Source organism: Chiloscyllium punctatum, chromosome 14 (assembly GCF_047496795.1).
Source record: "Chiloscyllium punctatum isolate Juve2018m chromosome 14, sChiPun1.3, whole genome shotgun sequence".
Lineage (NCBI taxonomy): Eukaryota > Metazoa > Chordata > Chondrichthyes > Orectolobiformes > Hemiscylliidae > Chiloscyllium > Chiloscyllium punctatum.
The window spans coordinates 12,179,852-12,196,170 of NC_092752.1; the positions used below are offsets into that span (position 1 = coordinate 12,179,852).

Consider the following 16,319-nt stretch of genomic DNA (forward strand, 5'->3'; position numbering starts at 1 on the left):
GGAACTTGCTGTGCTCAAATTCCCTGCCGCATTCTCAATGTTGCAACAGCTCAAGAGTACCTTGTTGGCTGCAAAGAGCTTTGGGATACTCAGCAGTTGTGAAAGATGTTATATAAATGCAAGACTTTGGTTTGTTTTCAAAGTAGAATGCTCAGCAACCTAATGGAGGTCTTTAAAACGTGGTCGAGGTTTGACGGCTTAGTCCAAATCCATCGGCCATGAATAAAAGATAGTAAGAAATTTAAAGGAGAGAAGGGCAACTTCAAGAGAGAGCCATCACTCCTAGGGAGTTGGCATGGTTGGTAGTTATTGGGAATAGGGTCTATGGAGAAGGAAGATGGTTCTCAGGTACAAAATGAACTTGTCAAGAGGAGAAGTAGATAAGTTCAGGGTTGAGGCTAGGGTGGAGGGGAGTTTTGGAGGATGTTTGGTCCATGAGTTAGAAGACGGGATGGATATGACAGAGGCAGCTCCTTGGAGTATCTTGATTGTAGTGGGAGAAATGTCCAGGAGCTGATTGCTGTATTATTCAGCAAGTCTCAGAAAGGCATTACATCTTTCAGACATAGAGCTATATGACACCATGAAGGCGAAAGTAGGATCACAAATAGGCAAGACAGTCCTTCAAGTCTACTCCCCCATTCAATATGATCATGGCTGATCCTTTATCTCAATGCCATATTCCCAATTTGTTCCCTGTACCCCTCAATGCCTTCAATATATTCAAGCAAGGCCTTCTGTGATAGAGAATTGCACAGGTTCACTTCTCTGAGTGAAATCTTTCTTCATCTCAAGCCAAAATGGTCTGCCCTGTATCTTGAGACTGTGCCCCCCAACTCTGGTTCTGAACTCTCCAACTAGGGAAGTATTCTCTCTCTTTCTAGTCTATCTTACCATCCCTGGTACCAGCCCAGTGAACCTCTGCTCCTAGTATAGGACTCCATCACACTTTCATTTAGTCAGTCACTCCAATCAGTCTGTGCATTAGTTTGTCAACTATGTAACAGTAATCCAAGTAATCCCAGAACCCGGATTATATGTAAGTCTGAAACTTGCAATGTTATATCTATGTACCTAGATAGTATTGTTCATGAACTTCAAGAAATCTGCCCCAATAGGAACACAATCTTCATGATTTGTGTTACATGGGCTAACATCTAGAAAACTACATTGCATCACTCATTGTATTTGCTGAAATCTCAGTGCAGCCCCAGTTCCTATTAACTGGAGCATTGCATCAATACTAAGTGCTCGTACATGAATTGCTAAAAGTTGATTTGCAGGTGCAACTGGTAATCAGAAAGGAAAACAGAATATTGAACTGCTGGAGAAATTGCATTTAAGAGCATGGAGTTTCTGCTGCAATTGTACAAGGTGTTGGTGTGGCTGTACCTGGAGTATTGTGCGCAGTTCTGGTCTCCTTACTTGAGGAAGGATGTACTGGCTTTGGAGCAGTGCAGAGGAGGTTCACTAGGTTGATTCCGGAGATGAGGGGGTTACCTTGTGAGGAGAGGTTGATCCGCCTGGGGCTGTACTCACTAGAATTTAGAAGGAGAGGGGATCTTATAGAAACATAAAATTATGAAAGGGATAGATAAGTTACAGGCAGGCAAGTGGTTTTTGCTGATGGGTGAGACCAGAATTAGGGGGAGTAGATCTAGGACAGAGATGAGGAGGAATTGCTTTTCCCAGAGGGTAGTGAATCTATGGAATTCTCTGCCCAAGGAAGCAGTAGAGGAAGCTTCGTTAAATATATTCAAGACACAGTGGGATGGGTTTTTGCATGGTAGGGAGATTAAGGGTTATGGGGATAATGCAGCTAGGAGGAGCTGAGACAATGGATTTATCAGCCAGGATCTTAATGAATGGCAGAGGAGGCTGGATAGGCCAAAAGACCTATTCCTGCTTGTATTACTATGAAGCTATGTATTTATTATTGAAAGTGAGGGTGAAGGAGAGAAGAGAGAGATGGTTTAAGAAGACAGCAAAAGAGACAAGCCAAGGGTTTGCTTTACAACCCAGGCTGTTTTTAGCTGAAAAGAGCAGGTGTTACCTGTGGCTCATCCAGGTGCTATATCTGTTGCCCTTTTAAGTCCAGATCCCTTCAACATACAGGAGCAGAAATAAGGTCTGTACTGGGGGGGGGCAGTGTAGCATTCAGGGTGAGGGAGAGTAATAGTTTTACTGGGGAAAAAAAAAAGAGTGGTTGAGGTGAACCACAGAGATGAGCTTATGGGAGAAGCTAGAGAAGTACAGGAACAGAAGGTTTTACTAACAGGCTGAGGTGGAAGGAGGCAGATGCAGGGTAAATACTGTATCAGCTCAAAACCTGTTGGGCTGAATGGCCTGCTTCTGCAATTGCACTTAAATGAGAAAGCTATTTTCTCCAAAGAGCTGCAATTTTTTCTGTCATTAGCTTCCAAAGCTTGGACCCTGTGATTTGTTCTGGAATGTTCCAATTGTTTTTAGGCACTGCTACCATTCACAATCAACAAACAGAGGCGTGGTGAGCACTGGCAACAATTATCTTGTTACTTAGGGGATCTTAGTGCCAGAACTACAGTGCACACCACATGAGGAAACAACTTGAAGCACATTCTATTGCTGACTCCCTGTTGTCATTAAGAACGGAGGAATTGTTGTACCAGACTTAGAATGTTAGAATATGTGGCACAGAGAGAGGCCATTCAACCCACTGTTTTACTGCCGGCTCTTTGAAAGAGTTATTCAATCAGCTCCACTCATCTGATTTTTTTTCCCCTCTGTGTGTGTGTGTGTGTTGGGGGGGGAGGTGGGGGGAGAGGGGGGGGGGGCGAGGGTGGGAGGCGAGGGTGGGAGGTTTGTCCTGGTTGAGGATAGCCACCTTCCTGGTCTAACTAGAAGAGATTTTGTTGAGTAAACAATTTAACCTTTATTATATTAGTCCAACGATCTACAGGTTAAAGTATTTGATTTAATTTGATTTATTACCGAGGTGCAGTGAAAAGTGTTGTCTTATATGCTTTACAGGCAGATTATACTATACTTCAGGGTAACAGAATAAAGTGCTGGGTACAGTGTTACAGCTACCAAGAAGGTACAGAGAGAGGTCCATGCAAAAGTCTGATAACAGCTTGGAAGAAGCTGTTCTTGAATCTCTTCAAACATGTATACAAATGTTAATATCGTCTGCCTGATGGAAGAGGGTGGAAGAGTAAAACTGGGGTGGGAGAAGTCTTTGATTATGTTGGATGCTTTCCCAAGGCAGTGGGAAGTGTAGGTGGAGTCAATGGATGAGAGGCTGGTTTGCCTGAAGGATTGGGCTGTGTTCATGATTTTGTTTGGTCTTCGGAAGAGGAGTTGCCATACCACACTGTGAAGCATCTAAATAGGATGCTTTCTATGATGTACCCATAAAGATTTGCAAGGGTCTTTATGGACGTGCTGAATTTCTTGAACTTCCGCAGCAAGTAGAGTTTTTTTAACCATAGTGTTAACGTGGGTGGACCAGCACAGATTGTTGGCGATCATCACTCCCAGGAACTTAATGCTATTGGCCACCTCCACCTCAGCTCCATTGATGCAGACAGAGGATGCCCTCCACCCCACTTCCTGTAGTCAATGACCAGCTCCTTCGTTTTGATGACATTGATGGAGAAGTTGTTCACTATATTCACTCTAGAGTCTGTCAGGAGCACATTGACCTCAGGTCTGTCCCTTGCAAACTCCTTCTTTACTCTGAGCAACTCAGTGTGACGTCAGCACAAACATTAACCCTTTCAGACCCATATACAACAGATTCCAGATTTTGATGTTTAGAATATTTTTCTTCATTTGCTTTTTTAATTCTTTTTGCCAATTTTTACAGTGGCTGTAAAAGGTCTTCATTTGGCTGTGGACAACTCTTAGGGTACGAAAGGCACTATGTAAATGTAAATTTTTCTTTCTTTCTCTTACCATAAATCTACGTCATTTAGCTACTAATCCAGACTTGTGAATCTTTCAAAAATAAAAAATAGAAAGTGTTGCAGAAACTCGTGGGTTTGGCAGCATCTTTGGAGAAAAAAACCCAGTTAACATTCCGAGACCAATATGGCTTCAAAGTTTGTTTCCTTCAGTTCCAAAGAAGAATCATAAGACTTGGAATGTTAACTCAGTTTTTCTCTCCACAGATGCTGCCAGACCTGCTGAGTTTTCCCAGCACTTTTATTTGAGATCATTAGCCTTCAGACTCCTTTTTTTATTTGTGGATGTTTCAGAGTTGGAAGCAACTGGTCATTGCTGGCACCTACTCACACAGAGAGAAACTGATGCAATCATCTCCTGCTCCTCCTCCTAAAGCAAGGACTGTTCTACTTCAGACTGTTCAAAATGGATCAACAGGACAGCTGGTTAAATGATGTTGATCTAAATTATTACTGCAAGTAACTCTCTGAAGGGGTGACCTCCAGGAATAAAGTGCCCTCCACAATCAAACTGTTTCAATTCAAAAAAGCTCAGGAACAGCATTCCAATTTTACTTTTCCTCTTCTACGATGCAAGTTGCTTCTGGCAGAGCCCACAACAATAACAACTTGCATTTACAAAGCTCCTCTAAGTGAATAAATCATCCAAAGGATGATTATCAACCACAATTCAACACCAAGCCGCATCAGACACGTTGGAGGTCTGAGGAGCTTCTTGATGGTAGAGGGAGCCGGGCAGATTTAAGGAAGGGAATTCTATAGCTTGGCACCTGGGCATCTGGCGGCCTGGTTGCTACATTAGAGCAAGAGGCTGGAACTAGCAGGATGAAGAGATTGCAGAGTGCTGTTGGTCTTGAGGAGGTTTCAGAGATAGGGAGAGGGATAGGAAGGATTTGAAACCGAGGCTGGATATTTTAATGGGGGTGTTGCTGGTGCAGGAGTGAGTGTGGGTCTGCAGGTGTAGGGTTGTTGGCATGGATACGCAGGCCTCAGAACAATGTAGAAGGGACCACCCAAGACCTGTTCACACCCACCCATCTGTGCAAAAATAAAATGCATAAAGGTACAATGCAATTAAAAGAACTAGCCGTGCACGTCAAAATTTTACAGGGAGTACCGCTGCGAGTTACGATATGGGCTGGATGTGTAGAGGTTGACAGTAGCTGCAAAGTAGGAGGCTGGCCAGGAAATAAAACTGAATGTAACAACATCAAGCCTCAAGTGGACCATATGGTCTCTCTCAATCTCCCTTGAGCCACTCAGAGGGCTGAATGAGGCCAGGAAGCAGAGGCAGGCAGTCTTTCCCCTGAGGATCCCACAGAATGTCAGCGTGTGGATGGCTACTTTGGCCAGGTCTGCAAGTTCTTTTTCGGCAATGGATCCATTCAGTTATCCTTCACCTCACCCCCAAGTCAGAAAGCTGTGACTTCGGTACAAAGTTTTGGTTGGTACATCTGCCACAATAATGAGGACATGCCACATTGTCTCCTGAATGAGATACTAAACCTTGGTCCAAGCTGCTGTTCGAAGTGAAGGTGAAAATTGCCAAGGCTCTATTTGAAGCAGTGCTGGGGAGTTCTCCCTGTCGTTCTGCCCAAAACATGTCCCGCAACTAAATAATACTAATCTATCATTTGGGTATTGATGAAGAAGCCATGTTTTGTCAAAGATTTTCATCTTGCACTCATGGCAAAAATTTGTAAGAATACCAAATGACATACCAAAAACTGAATGAGAAGAGGGTGCTGATTGATTGGCATGTGCTCTGATGAGGACAAATGAAAAGTACCAATAAAATCCTTCTCTTTGTACAACAATACTCAAATTCTGTTCCACCAAATGATAATCTGGTCATGAATAGATTGCTGTTAGTGGGATCTTGCCTACATTACAACAATGCTTCAAAACTCTTATTGAGCATAACCCTTTGAAAGATGCACAGATATTGGAAGTGCAAGCACTTTTTTCCCCCCAAAGTTTAGTCAAATTTTGGGTTGCAACCTTGACCAGCCCCATCCTTGTGCCAGTTCTGTGGTAACTTGGGCCCCCCGTCTGATGAACTGTATGTGGTTGTATTTTTTTAGGTCGCAGCTGGTATCTGACTCTTCTCAGTTCTAACGACAAACAGAGAGAAGTGGCTCATCTTATTTTCATGTTGGGACAAGTGGCCCATCCAGGCAACCTCTGTCTAACGTTCAGGCACAAACTGTCTGAAGACTCTGTTGGCAAGATCCAGGTCTTTGTGAAGAGGAATGGCAGATATGGGCATGTCCTCTGGGAGAGGAACAGAGGGCACAGCTGGAGGACCAGTCGGTTCACATTGAAAGGACCAGGTCTCGAGAGTGTGAGTATTGGTTACTTTAATAAGAGCGTGACTTTAAAATCCTGACTCAACCTTGCAAAATGTCTTTTGTGAGTGACAGCCATGTTGCAGTACTTGAGCTGGCACCAACTCCTTAGTGCGCCAGTTGTGTCCAGCCAAACCCCAAGGCAGAGAGACCATTTTCCCAAAATCTGGGGTTGAGGGTTATTTTCGTGGCTGTGTGCAGTGAAAAAAGAGACAAATCGATGATCAAATGGGCTACAGACCACAAAATGAAAACCTTCACTGGTCTAGGATGCTCCACAAATACCCCCTTCTTAATAATGGGGAAATCCATCAGTGCAAAAAACAAGGCTAAAGTATTTTCATCCAACATCGGCCAGACGTGCTGAATGAATGGTTCATCTCAGAACCACCTGAGCACCCAGATACCAGCATTCAATTAATTTCTAGAGTCACAGAGTTGTACAGCATGGAAACAGATCTTTTGGTCCAACTTGTTCATGCCAATCTTAAATTAATCTTGTCTCATTTGCTAGTGTTTGGTTCATATCACACTAAACCCTTCCTATTCATGTAACTATCCAAATGTCTTTGATATGTTATAGTTATACCAGCCTCCACCACTTCCTCTGACAGCTCATTCCATACATGCACCACCCTCTGCATGAAAATGATCATCCTCCTGTTTCTTTTAAATCCTTCCCTTCTCACCTTAAACCTGTGCACTTTGGGCTCCCCTATCCTGGGAAAAAACCTTAGTTATTCACCTTATCTGTGCCCCTAATGATTTTATAAACCTCTGTAAGTCAACCCTCAGCCTCTGACAATCCATGGGAAATCACCCAGCCTACTCAGCCTCTCCCTAAAGCTCAAACTCTCTAACCCCAGCAACAGTCTTGTAAATCTTTTATGAACACTTTCAGGTTTCACAACAGCTTTCCTGTAACAGGGACACCAGAATTGAACCTCACTCCAGCTGACCGCTATGGGTCCTGACAACATTCTTGTAATCGCATTAAACACTTGTGCTCCAGACCTCGCCACAGCCCAAGCCAAGCTGCTCCTGTAGTTACAATACCGGTATCTACTTGGGACTGTGGGAATTGGCCCTTGTGTATCCTATATACAAACAGCAGGACAAATCCAACCCAGCCAATTACCATCCTGTTGGTCTACTCCAAAGTATCACCATGTGGTTGAAGATGTTGTCAACGGTGTTATTAAAGGTGCACTCAACAATAACCTGCTGACGTTGAATTCTATCAGACCCACTCAGCTTCTAATCTCATGATAAACTTACTCCAAATATTGATGAAAGTGGGTACTGCAGATGGTGGAGATTAGAGTCAAGATTAGAGAGATGCTGGAAAAGCACAGCAGGTCAAGCAGCATCTGAGGAGCAGGAAAATCGACGTTTCGGGCAGGAGCCCTTCATCAGGAACCTCTCTAATCTTGACTCCAAAGATAGCCAAATGAGTTGTAGTTGAGGGGAAGTAAGGGTGAGTGCCCTAGACATCAAGGTGGTTTTTTGTCCAAGTGTAGCATCAAGGAGCCTTTGCACTGGTCAAGATGTAACTAACACAAAGGAAGGTGGCTGTGGTTGTTGGAGGTAAGTCATCTCAGCTCCAGAACATAGAATCCCATTTGGCCCATCGAGTCCACACTGAACTTCCAAAGAGTGTCCCACTCAAACCCTATAAGCCTACATTTTCAATGGCTAATCCACCTAACCTGCACATCTTTGGACTGTGGGAGAAAACCCACACAGACTCAGGGAGAATGTGCAAACTCCACACAGACAGACACCCAAGGGTGGAATCGAAGCTGAGTTGCTGGTGCTGTGAGGCAGCAGTGCTGACCACTGAGCTACAGTGCCATCCGCAGGACTTCTCTGCAGGAGTTCCTCAGATTCCTTCGCCCAACCATCTTTACCTACTTCGTCAATGACCTTCCTTTCATCATGAAGTCAAAAGTGCGGATATTTGCTAATGAGTGTGCAATGTTCGGTACCATTCGCTATTCCTCAGATACTGAAGCAGTGCATGGTCAAATGCAACAAGATCTGGACAGCGTTCAGGCTTGAGCTGACAAGTTACATTTGCTGCACACAAGTGCTTGGCAATGACCATTTCCAAAAGGGGGGAATCCAACCACCACCCCTTGACATTCAATGCCAGTGAGAGGTTTGGGGGAGCAGGCAGGTAGAAGATGCTTTTGCACTCCATTAGAATTTCAAAGGGCACAGAAACTGGGATGAAATTTATCTCTGGGCCAAGTTGACTTGTCAAGTAAATTGCTCTCATCAGTTGAGATATACAACTTCCTTCATTTTAATAGAATGGCTACAATTCAGCAAATCACCTCCATACATTATAGCAGGGAAACAGCGTAAAAGTTCACTCGAGTGATTTTGTTGAGTGGGTTTGAGGGCATTCACAGTCTGCACTGCTTACACTCACACCCAAAGTACCACACCCAGTTCCAGAGGCAGCAGCTGTGTGTGTTTTTCATGGTTGACCCTCAGCTGGTGCCCGGAAAACCACCTCCAAGTGGTTTCATGTTGGCTCTGATGGAAAGGCAGATCTGATCTATCCTGCAGGGTCATACTGTATCTGTTCAAGCTGTTGCAGTTGGAGGCAAACCTCAAAGTCAGTACGGGTTACACAAAATGCAAATTTGCAAAGAATGCACATACAGAGAGAAGGCAAAACAAGACCTTCCCAGTCCCACTATAAGGCTTAAGCTGCTGAATGTTCCAGTATTGAATGCATGCTGCTGTACAAGATATTGTCATTCATAACAACAACCGTGTACATTTATATGGTGCATTTAATGTATTATTTAGAATTTCCCTGCTCAAAAGACAGTGAGTGCAGAATCATGGAATCCCTAAAGTGCGAAATCAGGCCATTCAGCCCACTCACATCGACTCTCCAAAAAGCACCCAACCAGACCTACCCACCCCTGCATTTCTCATTGCCAATCCATCTAACCTGCACGTCCCCGAGTACTGTGGGCAATTTAGCATGGCCAGTCCACCTAACCTGCGTTTCTCTGGACTGTGGGAGGAAACCGGAGCACCCGGAGGAAACCCATGCAGACACGAGGAGAATGCACAAATCCCACACAGACAATCGCCTGAGGGTGGAACCGAACCCGAGTCCCTGGTGCTGTGAGGCAGCAGTGCTAACCACTGAGCCATCATATTGCCCTCATTCAGTCTTTGAATATTTTTAAAATGGAGTAGTCCTTGATTACTCAGGGGATAAAGATTCTCAGGGAAATGTGGGAATGTTGAATTGAAGTTCAAATCAGTTCAGCCGTGATCATATTGAATGGTGGAGCAGGCTCGAAGGGCTGAATGGCCTCCACTTATTAAAAAAGGAACATGTTTGTAATTTGAGCTACAAAAAATGGAATTTAAAAAGCTTAGCCACAGAGTTAGTTTTCATAGATTAACTTAAAGTAGGAGGGAGAGTTAAAGGTCAGGAGAGGTTTGTGGAATGAGTTGCAGCACAGGACTGGGACAGCTTAAGGCACAGTGTGCCAGTGATTGTCAAGGGATATCAGGGATCCACAAGAAATGGGAATTGAAGAACTGTAGAATTCTGGGAGGGTTCAGGACTTGGAACATCTTATGGAGACAGGGAAGGAGTGAGGCCAGGGAGAGATTTGAATGGATGGAATTTAAATCAAGGTCACCTAAGGTCATAGAGTCATAGCGATGTACAGCATAGTCATTAACAAAAATCCCAGGGTCCTAGTCAAAGAAGAGCAGGCTAGTTTTAGGAGCAAATAAGTGCAGATGCTGGAATCTATTGAAAACAAGGAATGCTGGAGATCACCCATGACGCTAATGTTTCAAATCGAGATGACTGTTTTTGGTTTCAGCAGGCTAGTTTTTCTGATTTCTCAGCCCATCATTTTTCTCTTGACCAACACCACCCAAACAGTCAATGGATATTATTGGGTTAAGTCCCAGTTCAGCCACATCTCCTTGAATATCAGAACAGAATCAGGGGGCTATTTGGCCCATCTCTATAAGCTTTTTAAAAATAATATAAATGCTGATTTTGAGATTTTGCCATGCAACAAATTAATTGCAGATTTATTCACAGCTACAGTGACTAATTCCAAGCGTGCGTCATTTGAAGAGGTTAGAGATGTCCGGAGGCCAGGAGAATTGTTCTATGAATGTTGTCTTTTTTAAATAAAGAGACAGACAAAAGTCAGAGGCAGCCGCACTGTGACAGAAGGGTTGAGCAACATTGCCTCTGGCTTTGCCGGAGCCAGATCACAGATCTTATAGATTGGCAGATTTCCAGTTCACACAAGTTTGTAATCTTTGTTGCTTATCAAAAACGCCAAAGGAAATATCACACTATTAACATGCATGTTGCAGAGGAAACATTCCTACGCAAGCTTGATAAATGTTTTTTTCTTATCCTGAATCTAACTCAGTGCAGTCTGGTGAAACATCAAAGCTGCCTATTCCCGCAGATATTGGTGCAAACATTGGTTGTGGATCAGATGTGTCTGGAAGTATGATAACTGGACATGCTGGTGCCTGCTCTACCTTTGTGTAATTCTTCCATTTGGAATCAACCCTACATATGTTAGGCCAGGTATTCAAACTCGCTGCTGTAACAAGAGTTACCATCGACTGGTAAGGAGCTGGTCACATGATGCAGTCACCTCCAGAAGTTGTCCAGCTGAGCCCCTGAGGGGAGTGGTGTTCAGAGTGGAGGAAACATCATTAAGGAGGACGAGCTAATCATTGATTTAACCAGTGGTGTCCAGTAATTGCAATCCAGTCTCCTTACACAATAACAGCCTGTATTAACATCCACACAGTACAGACACTGTGGACCAGGTTGCCTGCTGAGGCTGCTGCATCATTCAGTTCAACTGTAGTTGATCTTAGCCTCCAACACCACTCTTCCACCCTCTCCCCTAGACCTTGATTCACTGAGGAACTGGAAATTGATCAATCCCAGCCTTAAACACACTGAACAAAAGAGACTCCACCACCACTGAACATGCTAAAGATTCACAACCCTTTTGAGTGAAGTATCTCCTCACCTCAATCCTGAATATTTGGTCCCTTATTGTGGACCAGGGTTTTCAGATTATTTCCTCTGGTGGGGCAATATCTCAGCATGTACACTATCCAAAATCTTCAGAATCTTGTACGGTTTGTTCTTCTAAACTCCAAGATATTGGAAAATGATCAGATTTGATCTGACATGGAGCCACAGAATGTGGTTGAAGGCAAAGAATTGGTCTTAAGGATCATGTTAAAAGCAGGGAGATAGTTAGAGATCGGGAGATGTTTGTGGACTGAGTGTCACCAGGCAAAAATTGACATCAGATCAACAGAGCAACAAGGCAGGTGACTAAAAACTTGATTAAAGAGGTGGAATTTCAAACCTGTCTTATAGGAAGAGAGGGTAGAAAGTTAGAGAGGTTCTGTGAGGGAATTCTAATGCTTGGGGTCAAGGCAGCTGAATTCAGAGCTGTCCAGTAGAGGTTGAAAGAGGTAGAGCAAGCCAGAATTAGACAAATGCAGTTCTCACAGGGTTGCTGGGTTAGGGGAGGCTGGAGTGAATGTAGACATTTTCAGACACCAGTGCTCAGATTCAGGCCCTGGGACATGGGAAGGATCTGGGCTTTCAAGTGCTGCAGTGCTTTGGCATGTACATTGACAGTGGGACCGTGGACCTGGGCCAGAAGCATCATGAGGGGCATGTGATTTCCACCCTGTTCCCTACTGAGTTTCTCCAGGATTTTGAGTTTATTTCAGATTTCCAGCATTTGCAGTATTTTGCCTTTGTCATGAGATGACAACGATATCAGATTAGCTCATTTTATTTTGTTAAGATGCTGTCAATTCTTTGCCTTTTGCATTAATAATGTGTTATAACCCAAGACCTATGTAATACCTTCCATGTGAGGTAAACAGAGAGAGTGATTTGGGAACCACTTGAGAGTTATTGAATATAACTCCTATTTTGCTGGAAATTGGTGATGTAGCTGTTGCATTTGTGACTCAACTGAGTACCCCCTACAACCTGACACTGGAGGATAGGCTTCCCATTGCATTTATGTTGCACCTTTAACATAGCAAACCTCCCCAACACAGTTCACAGAAGTCTTGCCAAAGAGGAATTGAGAGTGAACTCTGGGATTAAAGGCCATGTTCTCAGCACTTTGTGAATCTGTGGAATACTTTACAAAGGGCTGTTGAGGAACTCAATCAGGGTGATGCAGCAGCAGAATAGTGGAAGATATTGAACCGAGGTTAAGGGCTGACTGACTGGGATTTCTCAGCTCCCAGAGGAAATTCCTAAGGCAACATGTCCAAATGGACATGATACAAAGAGAGAAACCATCTAAATACTACAGTTCCCAGCAAGTGTGGCAGCATGGGGGCAAAAGAGCAGTGGTTTGTGCCTTGAGGTCTTCCTCTGTAGAGAGCAGGGTTTTAAATCAAGGGTTGTGGGGTAGAGCATAAGTTAGCCTTTTCTGTCTCAATGTGTTACCTACTGAAGGTTCAAATCATGTTGAGGTCTGCACGGACTGCTTTTTCCATCTGCTGCCCTGCAAGGTGTCTGATTGGATCTTCTAGATGCTGAAGCCAACAACATCCTTTCTGTTTTACTGGCATGTGCCCTCTTTAGTATCCAACGGTACATCCAGGTAAATGAGTAAGGACAGATAATGTGGAGAAGATGACAGGCCTGCCCTGGCTGAACTTCATGAGGCCTTAATCCGTAAGAGCTGAAGTAGGCCATTCAGGCCTTGGAGTCTGCTCCACCACTCCGTACTGATCTCATATTCCTCAACTCTACTTTCCTGCCTTTACTCCATGTACTTTGATTCCCTTGCTGATTAAAAATCTGTCTATCTCAGCCCTGATTATGACTTGACTCAACCTCGATAGCCCCCTGCTTTAAAGAATTCCACAGATTCTCTATCCTCTGAGGGAAGAAATTCCTCCTCATCGCTGTCTTAAATGTGTAACCCCTGAATCTGAAATGATTCCCTCTGGTGCTAGATTCTCCCACAATGGGAAGCAATCTTTCTGCATCTACTCTGTTGAGTCTTGTATGTTTCAATAAGGAACGCTGCAGAGAATGACACACCTTTTCACTTGGTGGACCAACTGGGGAATACTTGAAGCTTGCTGATTTTTAGGGGATCTTATGAGGAGAGAAAGCCTCTTTGAAATAGTTTCATAATCATGCTCCCCCCCACACACCTTCCTGAGTATCACAATTCAGCACTCAAAGAGTTAACTTCTTTGGTGAGAAATATTCTTGAAAAGGAGAAAGGTAACTCTGGAAGGCTGGTAATATAAAGTGAGACAAAATGGAATTCAAACAGCAAGACCGTGCTAATCTGAAATGCATAGTTTTGCAGATTAGCTTCAAAGTGGATGTGCAGCTGTGAGAAATAAAGGCAAGCACTCATAGAAACTGGTTTAGAAAGAAATACGGGGCTCAGTCAGCTTCAGTCAACAGGTTTAACATTCGCACCCATTCTCTAACTCTCCTTCTCTTGCTTTCTCCTAGATCATCTTCAAAGGAGTGCGCGAGAGGAAGATAGGAGAAATCAGCCTGGACGATATCAACCTGCAGAATGGCCACTGTTCTGGAAAAACTCTGCGACAGTGGTAAACCAAGGAGAGCCATTTATGGAAGAACTCCATCTCATTCCCCCATGACCCCCCACCTGTGTGAGGGATGGTCATGAGGGGAGAGATTAAACAGCAGGTTGCCTTTCTCTTTGCTAAAATTGCACAGAGGAGCCAAATCTAGTCGGACAAAGACCCCTGAGGGCACAAGAACTTCAAATGAGCTCAGTGTTTCTACTAAAGTTTACCCTGCATGTGTCTGTGGTCCCTCAGTAAGAACATGACTATGAAATCTCCATTGTTTAAGAGGGGCTGAATTGAACACCATTTCTTTACGAAACAGCTAGTTAATCAAGATGTCACTACATAACCCAGGATAACAATGCGTGGCTTAGCTGGATGTTAATGTTTACCTGAAACCTGTGAATTGGTTCAATATCTAGGTTCAATCCTGCTGAATGAAGATTTTCCAAATCCTATGCCTCAGACATGAGGCTTCTCAAATTACCTGAATTTTGTGCCATACCACTGCCATCGCCATATTTGATTGACTGCCCTTTTCAGGGAAGAGGGAGTGGAGAGAACCTCTTTAGAGTCTCACCGAGGAACAATTAAAAAGACTCTCCCTCTTCCCCTTTCCCAACACCAATGGCAAACATCACAGGAATCCTGTGCTGCTCTCAGTTGTAACGCTCTCTGTCTCATTACAGGCATGTAGCGATGGGGATTTCTGTTAAATTACTCCCACTTACGTTTCAGCTGAAGCTTAAAAAGGTATCTCAATCCCCACATCCCCTGCCCCCACCATATCAAAATACATTTGCAACAACAGGAAAGCACTATTGTCAGCGTTAGTGAGTGAGTTGATCATTTTACAGTTACGCATCCCACCAATGTCCTGATGTTGTGTGGGCAGTTGATTAAAGTCCCCATAACCACCCAAAAATGTACTGAATGTAAATGAATTTATAATGTTTAAGGGCGGTCATCTAACTCTATTTAACATTAATGTTTTTTTTCTGATTGAGTATTTGTCAAGGCACTCCATGGTACTATATATAACATTGCAGGGAAGTATTGTCTTGTGTTGTGTTTTTCTACAAGCTTTTGCAGGCAGCTATTGAGAAGGTTTGTAGCAGTGCTTTATAAGATGGCAATGCGAACAAATCAGAATGTGCAGCTTTTGTAAGGCCACAGAATCATTGCTACAAACCCAGAAAATAAACAGTAAGCACGCTTTTTTTAAAAAAGTTTCTGTAATGCAATAATTTTTTAAACTGATTTTTGTTCTATCACGGAGAAGCATGATATATCCAAATCACGATGGCCCTTGTTCTATAGTCAGGATGCAGGAAACCGGTCATGGATGACTAGGTGGAATCACTCATTTTGATTTTGTTTTAATTTACAGTTGAACAAACCTCCCATTAACTTATATTACAGCAAAACTGCGACCTTGCCTCTCCTCCACACTCTCACCACTACTTATAATAGTGGCTTGAGAATGGGAATATTCAAGTCAGTGTGGTCATTCTGCAAATGTGTTCCTTTTGTTAGCCTTTTGTCTGTTTTTAGTAAGTTGTGTTAAACAATACTCATAACAGTGTTGAGTGACACTTATTCAGAGGTCACTATGATTCTTTTGCCATTATACAATGCTTGTATTGTCTAGTGTCAGTGATTATTTCCTGCCCTCATATTTTATTAGTAAATCATTTGTCCTGAGTATATAGTCATTCCCCCACTTGCTCGCCATCAACGGATCCATGAAATATGATTGGCCAGAATATAATGACAATCTATGAATGTTCACCACAAACTGTTAGTGACTAGTAACGATAATTAGTACAAGCAGGAATGGCATTTCTTTACAAGCTGACAACCAAACGTTATCTTTTGTTTTAAACTTGTCATTACTTGATAAAGTTATTCTAGACACCAGAGGGAATTCAGGAAAAAAAAGGTGCTGTTTTCATAATAAAACCGACTTGTGCAAAGATGCCTGGTCTCATCGTTGTAAGGGTGATTCAGTAATTACCTTCAGCAATTGCTGAATAGTTTGCCCAAACAACAGATCCTTTGATTGCCTGGATTATATGGGGAAATAAAACATGGAATATTTGTATGACATTCTGAATGCAGCAATCTTCTTTCTCTCATATTATTAATAACAAACTATTGCTTCACGTGAAACCACCAGCATATCTCTGACAAAGTGGAATATTGTCAGAATGAATTTATAATGTTAAGGGCTGGTGACTCACTCTATTTAACATTAGTATATTTTTTCTGATCAAGTATTTACTGAAATTATCTGTATTTGTCAAAGCACTCCATGGTACTGTGTATAACATTGCAGGGAAGTATTGTCTTGTGCCATGTATTTCTACAGAATACAAGATCATTCAGCCAA

General features: G+C 43.1%; 1 protein-coding gene across 3 annotated transcripts in view; it reads left to right on the top strand.

The window, feature by feature from the left end:
• The window catches only part of npnta (nephronectin a), a 70,214-nt gene extending 53,895 nt beyond the window's left edge, over window positions 1–16,319 (top strand). For all 3 annotated transcript variants that reach the window (XM_072583899.1, XM_072583897.1, XM_072583898.1), the window contains 2 exons: window positions 6,029–6,288; window positions 13,845–16,319. In XM_072583899.1, the coding sequence (XP_072440000.1) occupies window positions 6,029–6,288; window positions 13,845–13,949 (365 nt within the window). In that variant the 3' untranslated portion in view covers window positions 13,950–16,319. The remainder of the gene's footprint in view (window positions 1–6,028; window positions 6,289–13,844) is intronic.